This window comes from Nicotiana attenuata, unplaced genomic scaffold (genome assembly GCF_001879085.1).
Source record: "Nicotiana attenuata strain UT unplaced genomic scaffold, NIATTr2, whole genome shotgun sequence".
Taxonomy (NCBI): domain Eukaryota; kingdom Viridiplantae; phylum Streptophyta; class Magnoliopsida; order Solanales; family Solanaceae; genus Nicotiana; species Nicotiana attenuata.
The window spans coordinates 101,371-111,217 of record NW_017672442.1 but is presented as its reverse complement, the minus strand read 5'-3'; the positions used below and the strand labels follow the sequence as shown (position 1 = coordinate 111,217).

Below are 9,847 nucleotides of genomic sequence, written 5' to 3'. Positions count from 1 at the left end.
AGTATTGGCTTCTACTGGTGAAACTGGAAAGAGATTTTTACATATTTATAATATTTTCAAAATTTATTTATTTTTACTATTAAAGTTTTAACTTAATTAGAAGCTGATATACAATTTATTATTTATATACGTAAAAATGTATTAGACTCCAATCTTCCTTTAGCCTACTTCTCAAAGGATAACCAGATCATGTGACTGACATTGTTAATCTATAATTAGTGTTGATTGGCAAATGTTCATTCGGAAAGAAAAGAAGACGTTGCATAAAAATCATTAAACCAATCATACAGAACTGAGATTACCTGAAACAAAAGTCGTGGTTATTAACTTATTATGGTTTTGATTCCATTAATATGCCTGCCAACAACACCAATTCCTATTCAAATTTGAATGATGATTGCTATATGATAACTATTATCTAAAGCTGAAAGTTAGACTACTAGATTCTGCTCATTTGGATGCCAACTTAGTTTAAGGGCCAACGAAATTGAAGACATGAGTCTAAACTCTATTGTAGTCATTAAAAAGTTTCGAAACTTTGAATTCGAAAATTGAATTGTTCAAAATTGTTATTTTTTTGGATTGAGTGTTGTTGCAAATGATTGGGAATATACTTTGGAATTTATATCTCGATTTTGAGAAAATTTTCAGGCGGTTTTGGTTAGAATTTCAAATTGAAACTTGATAGGCATATATTTTGTATGTCGGGTATAGAAACTGCGTATAAAATATATACAACTAACATAACTGTATAAAAGTTGTATATAAATTATATGTAAATTGTAGTTTTTGACTGGATTTTGTACAAAATATTTGTATTCAAGTTGCATATAAATTGTAGATAAATTATAGATTTTGATCGAATTTGTATATATTTTATAAAAAATATTAGTTACTTTCTGTAAATAGGAAAAATTACATAAATTAGGTAAATAAGTTTAAAATTTTGTATATATACGAAAAAGTCCCTATTGAAAGGTCTACTTTGGGCTTTGTCGAAGTTCAATTTATTTACACCCCCCCCCCCACACACAAATATATTAAATTTACAGCGGTTTTAAACTTCCCCAATCCTAAAAAAAAAAATAGCGCCCACTAACCCCAATGTTTCCCTCGTTTTTTAGACCATTCCCTCTTTTTTTTTTCCCATCCCTTTCTCATTTTTCAGCTACCCCTCTCTAATTTCACATAAATACAACTCACACACCTGACTTGCAACATAATAGCCTAGATATCACTTTGCAAATCTATAGCCCAAAAAATAATAGGCTAATTCCCGAAAGACAGCTTATTTTGCTCCCTCTGTATACAACCAGTTGTTTTCATTCTGTTGATTTCCTTTGATTATTGAGCATTTGATAAAAAAATACAAATCAGCCACAACGCAACTCAAAAATCCTGAATAATACATATTATTTGAAGGTAAGAAATTCAAACACTTTTATGTGCAATTGCTGAAGCAATCTAACAGGATAAAAGAAAAATAAAAACTTGGTAGATGAATTGTAGAATCCCTCCAATGCTCATACAACACATTACACGAAAAAGAAGAAGAGAAGGAAGTGTCAAACTTCTGTAGATGCCTCTTACACACTAACAATGTATATACATCCTTATAAACTGAAAAATATATAATTATACACAAATATACACATTTATACAATACTATATAACTTTGTATAAACATGTATAATAGTGTATAAGAGGTGTTTGTATATCCATATACACAATTATACACTAGTATACAGTGTTGATACAAACTGCTGCATAGTTATGATTTTTATCCAAACCCAATTTCAGATTCGAGACTTCAAGGTCATAATAATAATGACCAGAACTTCAAACTTCAAAATCTTCCAACATTAGTGGTTATTTTTTGGTGCAAATCAAGTTTGAGAGCTATTTATTTTCAGATCTGTGTGTATTTTCATGTTTCTATCAAAAATCTTCTTCATTCTTCTGCTTGCCACCATGGACGACGGAATCTTTCTTCGAGCCTTCTTCGAGCCATTAATAGCAGAACTACGTGGGGGGGGGGGGGGGGTAGAGGGTTTAACTTCCACAAGTCCTCTTGGTACATCTACCGCAATGGGTGGCTTAGTTGGACAAATTCCACTTTCGCCAGCATATTCCCTTAACGCGAAGATATACTCGAGAACATCACCAGAGTAGTCATGATATGGATCATTCTGGTAATCAGTAGGACTCACACTGCGTGCACTGCTACGAAGCTCCTCTTCCTCATCCCAATCCTTTTCAAACCTACAAAACGATGGGATAGGGGAAATTGTCCCCGGTAAAAAATCCAGCGAAGCATTAAGATCTGATGCATATTCAACAAAGTAAGTGTGTGAGATTTCTAGGGCAATCGCGTATGTAGGTCGTGGCGGTGGTGGTAGTTGTAAATCTTCAAAAAACTGAAATCGAGTGAAAAGGAAAAAAGAGATTTATGTGGGTTAAAAAGAAATAAGTGAGAGGCTGTGAGAGAGAGAAGGGAATGAAGAAAGAAGAAAATAATAAAAACCCTAAAAGTATGTCTTTAATAGTGGGCTAAAGGCTAAAAAGTTTTTTCAAGTTATGTACAACATGGGCTAAATAGGGTAAGAGCTTCAAATGTGGGCCATCTTGGATTGGGCTATTAGGCCAAGTGACATGGGCTATAATTCTTTCTACTTGGAAGCCCTTTCATTTTCCCATCTCTCAACCAAACCCTTTCACAATAATCCGTCTCAACGAAATTTAAATCTTCAGAATCTCTCAACGAAATCTTCTTTATATGCTGTATATAGACAATGGTCCTCCACAGGCTGTATACTCAATTTATACGCTGCCTTTGATTTAAATTCAGCCGGCAAACAACAATTGCATTTAGCAAAACAAAAATCTTCACAGCTCATCAAGATTGGAAAAGAAAACTTCAGATCTATTTATCAATTGGATGTAAGTTTGTTTGATTTTGCTCTTTCCCATTCTTTGATTTTGCTTTTTTGTCTTTCTTTCTTCATGCATGTGGGTTTTAAGTTTATTTTCTATGTTAATTTGTGTTTTTCCTTTACTGATTTTTTCTTTCTTTCATTTGATGTTTTTCGATTCTCAACCGAAAGTAGCAGAAATTTGGTAGAATCGGTGTATTTTGAAGAAGGATATAACACTATTTGTTGAAATCGAGATGTAAGTCCTCTTTCTCCTTTTGCATTAGGTTAATTTTGATTTTTGTGTATTTTGAGGACTTATTAAAAGAGCAGAATGGTGTGTTCAGAAATAATTCCAACGGTTCCTGAGCTGAATGAAATTAATATGCCTCAACTCAGTGGGATGATTTTCTGGGCGAGCTTAATAACTTAGTTTTGGGCACATCAGCTCTTTCGAATCCCGTCTCTTTCTCTTTCTACAGTTTGCTTCTTAAACTGTTATTACTTAACTACATAGAGCTAACTGGAACATCCTTCACCTTGTGTTATACCGTGATTCGCTTGCTCTGTGTCTGTTTTTATGCTCTGCCATGGCCGTAGTAGAATCGTGAATACTCGATTTCTCCGGATTCAACTTCTTTAAGCCCAAAATTAAGACACGAATCTTGGTACATGATCTGAGCACAGTAAATGGAGAATGAGGCTTCGAGTTGGAGTTTTGTACACTAACATTAATTGTATATACGCAGTATTTACACAAAATTGGCTTAATTATAAAAATCTTGCAACCTTGCAGGTGAGGATCCAGCTTTGATTTTGTACACCAGTGGTACAACAGGGAAACCAAAAGGAGTAGTTCATACACACAAAGGAATATTAGCTCAGGTTCATCTCTGTTCTGGATTTAGTGTTCTGCATTCTTGGATCCTATTAACAAGTTGTGTTAAAACTGATTTTTAAGTTGTTTCTGCCTGGTTGTTGTGATATTGACTTCCCTGCTGAGGATGATGCTTTATGTAGATATTTGGTGATAGTCTATGTGGATATGTATGGATATATCTGATGTGCTTCATTCATTTACTTCTTGTAATATTTCACTTTCAACTTCTGTTGGCAACTGGACGTGCGATAAATAGGAGCCCAGTAGATGTCAGGCCTACTAAAGAGCTTGGTTGTGGTTGGTAGATTATACAATTTGCTTTTAGCTTTCTTGATATTCTGTAGTTAGACTGTCTATCTAATCTATCAGTTCTTAGGATCAGATATTCTGATTGTGCTTGTGCTTGTGTCAATGTACTATTACTGAGAGATGATAGTAAAAAATGACACTTTCTTTAGACATTCTGAACCTTCAATGTTATATATATCATGGTAACTTTATGATTTCCACCTTATTCTTTGACAAATATTTTCTTGTGCCATTTTTTATTATCTTACCGAATTTTATAATGTTATTGCGTTGATAGGTTACTAAATTATTCTTTCTCATGAAAATATTGTAGGCTACAGTAAACACTCTTGCTCAGAGAAATCCTTATTGGTTGATCACTTCTGAAAGGTTATATCAATACCTTCCAATGGATAAATCTTGGATTGGAATGCCTAGAAATACAACGAAGTATTTACTTGGTTTGAATCAATTTCTAAATTTTGCATTTAAGAATGCTTCTATAGGAGATAGAATAAAATGTCCGTGTTCTAAATGTGGTTTCGGAAAGTGGCAGACTAGAGAGATAGTGTATGATCATTTGATTAGCAAGCACTTCCCTCAAAATTATGTCACTTGGATTCTTCATGGGGAAACAGAAGTGTTGGAGAACTCTAGAAGCACAGAGGTTATCCCAGATGCACTGCCTCCTGAAAATTCTATGGAATTATTGATAAATGAAGCATTCCCGGATTTAAGACATGAGGGCATTGATGCAGGTCCGTCACAAGTAGTTGGAGAAGAAGAAATATTAAATGATTTGCCTTCTTCAAATAACAAAGAATTTTTTGAGTTGCTTAGAGATGGAAGTGAAGAATTATACGAAGGGTCCAAGTACTCGAAGCTCGAATTTTTGTTAAAGTTGTATCACATAAAGTGTTTGTGTGGGCTAAGTGACAAGGGAATGACTATGATGCTAGATTTACTGAAGGATGCATTTAGATTTGCAAGGATACCTAATTCTTTTTATGAGGCCAAGAATACCATCAAAAAGCTTTGTCTTGATTACATTAAGATTGATGCTTGTCCAAACGATTGCATGTTGTACTGGGGAGATGATGCTAATGAGGAAACATGCAAGCATTGTCATACTTCTAGATGGAAGCCAACTAAGAAGAGCAACAATAATCACATGTCTACCACGGGAAAGAAGAAAAAGAAGCAAAAGATGCCCGCAAAAATTTTGCGTTACTTTCTACTAAAACCAAGGTTGCAGAGATTGTTCATGTGTTATAAAATTGTAGAGCATATGAGATGGCATGTGAAAGATAGTAACAGAGATGGAATACCGAGGCATCCCAGAGATGGTGAGGCATGGAAGAGATTTGATACTACTTTTCCTGAATTTGCTTCTGATCCTAGAAATGTTCGATTAGGCCTAGCTAGTGATGGTTTCAATCCTTTTGGGATGATGAGTACTAATTATAGCATTTGGCCTGTGATTTTGGTTCCATATAACCTTCCACATTGGTTGTATGAAGCAACCAAATTTTATCCTCTCAATGATCATTCCAAGTCCACGTACGACGGAAAATAATATAGATATATACCTACAACCGCTTATTAAGGAGTTGAATGAGTTGTGGTGTGAAGGTGTGGAAACTTTTGATTCATCAAAGAATGAAATGTTTAGAATGCGATTAGCTCTTATGTGGACATTTAGTGACTTTCCTAGACTTTAAATTTTATCTGGTTGGAACACACATACTGGTTTTGCATGTCCATCTTGTAATTTTGACACGGAACCTTGTAGACTTCGTCATAGTAGAAAGTGGTGCTTTATTGGTCATCTCCGATTTTTGGCAAGAAATCATAAATTTAGATTGATGAGGCTTCGTTTTTTTGGCAATACGGAAGAGAGAAACCCTCCAAGGAAGTTAACTGGGTCAGATATTTTACGCCACGCCTAATAATCTGTTGCCTCAAAGAATAGAGAACCATATTGATTTTTGTTTTTATCTTTTAAGATTCACAAGGAGCTAGCAAGATGCTTAAAGTGAAGAAAAGGGACGTGTTAAATTTATCTAATGGAGAATGTATTGTGGTTGATTTTGACGACATGGATTCTCCCATTGGTGAAGGACAAGGTGTTCTTGCAGGCTTTTGTGGAATTTTAGCAACTGACTGCTCCATTTTTCCAATTCACTTTGAGAAATGGCCGGATTTACCTGTGACAATCTTCAATCGTTGTTATGATTGATTTATAAAGGTATTCCTGAGGCATACAATAATTATAAAGATTTTATATTTGCATGTAATAATTTCTAACCATTGGTTTATCCTTGAAGCCACGGTTTTGTTTTCGGACAACTGAGTCAAATGCAAGACGATATGTTTATAATTCTATGTGTAAGAAGTGGGGCGCAAAAAGACTAAAGTTGTTTGATAAGGTCTATGATCCACTTAAGAGCAGAGTTACTGGGAATTCCACCGGATCAATGGATTTCTTTTGTTGATTACCGCTTTAGAGAAAAGACACAGGTATTTATTTCAGTGCTTCTACATTTCAACCATGGCCAATACCTTCTCTTATTGATTACCGCTTTTGTACAACATTGATGTTTAGTTCAAGCAAAGTTTGGATTTTTAACCTGAGGTCAAGATAAAATTATGACCGAAGGTATTGAGTATAGTTGGTTATTCTGGTGAAATGTGGTTTCCACTTGTGGTGTAGTAGTGTATTGATGTTTAGTTCAAGCAAAGTTTGGATTTTTAACCTGGATCAAGATTAAAGTTTGGATTTTTAAACTGAGGGCATTAAAATACCGAAAAGAAGATATTTACCATAGTTGAGTATTATGGTGACATGTAGTTTCCACTTGGTGATTTTTTTGTGTGATCATTTGGTAAAAAGGTTTTATTTCTGATACCGTTGTTTCGTATAATGCGTTTTTGTACAGCATTGATGCTTAAGTTTAGGAAAGTGTTTTTTTTAAAATCCGGGTTAGGAAGTTTGGATTCTTTAAGCTGATAGAAGTAAAATACTGAACAGAAAGTCTTGAACAGAAGTTATTAACCATAGCTGAGTATTCTGGTAAATGTTGTTTGGACTTATGATATTGTGGTTTTACAAGTACACAATAGGCAAGTATGTGTAATTCGTGGTATCTTTTTGTAAGGAAATTTGTAAAAGAAATGCTGAAATTCGGAAGAAACAAATTGTTTTAAATATCGGTGGCTCCAAACCTAACTCCAGAAGAAGGGCTGGAATGGTATTGATTCATTTTGAACACTTTAATTAAACTAGCAACTATTCTTAGTTAGTTAAGTTAATGCGACTTCAACTTTTTCATTTATAGATGGCTGAGACTAGACAAAAGCCTGGACGAGGACAGCTTTATCTCGCTACACATAGGAATGAAGATGGATCATATGTTAATGAGGCGGCAAAAGAGATATGTGTAAGTTTTTAATTTCTTCCATCAAATTTGCAATCATTTAGTACCTAGTAATACAAATTGTTTGAGTGAATGGAAAAGTTACTCAAAAAGCTGTATCTTATAACACTCTATATTCCTAAACATGCATTTCTGGGAAATAAAAACAGAACACATTTGGAGTTCACATGTGTGATGGGGTCTATAGAAATATCTCTTCACAGAGATACAGAGAAGTGGAAAGAAATAGACACACTAAAAAAGAAGTGTGAAATAAGAGAAAAGGAAATAAAAGTTTACAATAAACATCCTTTCTGAATTGTGGTTCTTATTACTTTTATTAGCACCTGCCTATACCTAAGCTAAGCTAAAAATGCAGAGGAAACTACATTTAAAGATATTTCTTTGCCTATTTCTGCAAGGAGGTCCATGCCATGCCTTATTTGTTTCAACACGAAATACTAATCTAGTCTTCCTGAATATTTCATCTACTCGTTCTTAGAAAGATCAAAAAGCAACATAGAAAGTGTGTATAAGACCTTTCCCTTTAGACATTATAGCTGCTAAAAAATATTTCAAGACGAAAGCAACTCTAATTTCCTTATACTGATGAATAAGATTTGAAAACAAATTTGACAATTCACTAGGACATTGTACTCGAACAGCCCAACCAAACTGCATACTCAAAAAGCTAAATATTCTTCTTCTCTTGTTTTTCTTTTTTAATAACTTATCAATCACTGATTGAAGGTAGGACACTTACTTTTGGTGTGTAATGTATTTAGGAAAAATTGAACTAGCATTGAGCCAGAGCACCGTGGATGAGTCTGAATTTTCGCCAAATGATGCTGTTGGTAAGGTGCTGGGAAAAGAGCACTCTGTAAGGGTAAGGTGCTTAGGATTAGGAGCTGTTCCTGACAGAGCTTTTAGACAAACAAGACCTCGTTATAGTGATTTGAATGCTTCAACTTATAATAATGGTTCATGTTCTTCCCAATGCCAAGAGAAGTACAATCAAATATTGAATGCTCATAATCAAAGCCAAGAGAACTACAGAGAAATGATGAATGTTAACGCCCAAATGATGAATGCTAACACCCAAATGATGAATGCTTTTAAGGCGTATATGATAATGAAAGAAGGGAGGATGCCCAAAGAATTTGCAGGGATCTTTGTTTCTTCTCCTCATTCAACAGTAAGAAAAGTTCATAACTTTCTTATTTAATTTTGAAAACGTTTGCGCTATGTGGTGTTTGACTCTTTTTCTCACTTTCTTCACTCTTATATCCACACATGCATTCTCATTAAATGTGCATTTAGGATATTGTTGAGGTACTAGAGTTTAAGCTACTAGAGTAGGGATACTTCTATTTATTTATTTATTAGATCTGCAAAATTAATCATAACTAATAGATAGCTGGAGGAGAAGAGAAGAAAATCTGAAATGTTTGAAATTATAGCTTTGATTTCTAATTGCTTAAGTGTATGCGTTACTTTTCTTTTTTCTCTTTCTGGAATTTGTTTTTTGGATATCTTTTGGAGCATCTGCTGCTAGCTCGAGATGTAAATGGCACTGATGTTATTGATCTTAAATATAATATTATGCACCTCTGCTTCAGGTGCCAACAAAATTTTGAAGTAAAAAATCTTTATATTTTGTGTGTTGATATATACATAACAAGTTACCCTGCAGAATATGGAACACATCATGGGTTGGGAAGGATTGGAGATGGTATTCGTATCTGTAAGTTCAATTCATGTGTTGAGGTACTTTTCGTTAATTATGTTTTATTTTGATTTTTTTTAGTCAAGTGATGGGGCTAGCGGATCCATTTCACCAATGGATGTTAGAAGGTCATCTGGTGGAAGTAATCCTAACGACAACCATTGAAGTTTGCTTGCAAATGTATCGTACTCGATTGAATGGTCATAGGAGATCTTTTGTCCATAATAGTTGGAGTAGATGTTCTGTTTAAAGTTTGTTTTAAGACTAATTATAATACTGATGTTTTGTGTTCAATGGATGGAGTAGTTGTGTTTAAAACAAGTTTTTGAGACTAATGATAATCTACTTTAATGTATTTTATGGTTCTCAATGAATAGCGGGGGTTATAACCGACGCAATTTAATGTATAGTAATATTGTATTTAAAATTGCGGGTGTTAAATAAACATATTGTGGGGGGTTTTGACTGCCGCTATTTTTTCTATACGTGTGTTCTCAAAAAGTCAAACTATCAAATTGCGGAGGTTAGACCGACGCTAAATACCCGCCGCTATATGATAATGGCGGTCNCCCCCCCCCGCAAATTGATTGCGGCGAACATTATTGCGGGGGTTTTGGAAACTGTC

General features: G+C 34.4%; 1 protein-coding gene across 7 annotated transcripts; it reads left to right on the top strand.

The window, feature by feature from the left end:
• The first annotated feature begins 2,695 nt into the window (after positions 1-2,695).
• Positions 2,696-9,615, top strand: LOC109213219. 7 transcript variants are annotated; one of them, XM_019376985.1, is made up of 9 exons: positions 2,696-2,940; positions 3,105-3,171; positions 3,709-3,797; positions 4,415-6,328; positions 6,408-6,600; positions 7,239-7,331; positions 7,419-7,520; positions 8,282-8,691; positions 9,304-9,615. In XM_019376985.1, the coding sequence occupies exon 4, from the start codon at positions 4,490-4,492 to the stop codon at positions 5,654-5,656; it is 1,167 nt and encodes a 388-aa protein (XP_019232530.1). In that variant the 5' UTR covers positions 2,696-2,940; positions 3,105-3,171; positions 3,709-3,797; positions 4,415-4,489; the 3' UTR covers positions 5,657-6,328; positions 6,408-6,600; positions 7,239-7,331; positions 7,419-7,520; positions 8,282-8,691; positions 9,304-9,615. The 7 variants fall into 7 exon arrangements, 5 of the variants coding, with proteins under 5 accessions (XP_019232530.1, XP_019232534.1, XP_019232532.1 ...); XM_019376989.1 differs by having other exon boundaries at positions 3,111-3,171; positions 6,408-7,331; XM_019376987.1 differs by having other exon boundaries at positions 3,108-3,171; positions 6,408-7,331.
• The last annotated feature ends 232 nt before the right edge of the window (positions 9,616-9,847 follow it).

Excerpts from the sequence above, each read along its gene's own strand:
- LOC109213219 (XM_019376989.1), top strand. The coding sequence starts at position 4,490 with ATGGATAAATCTTGGATTGGAATGCCTAGAAATACAACGAAGTATTTA.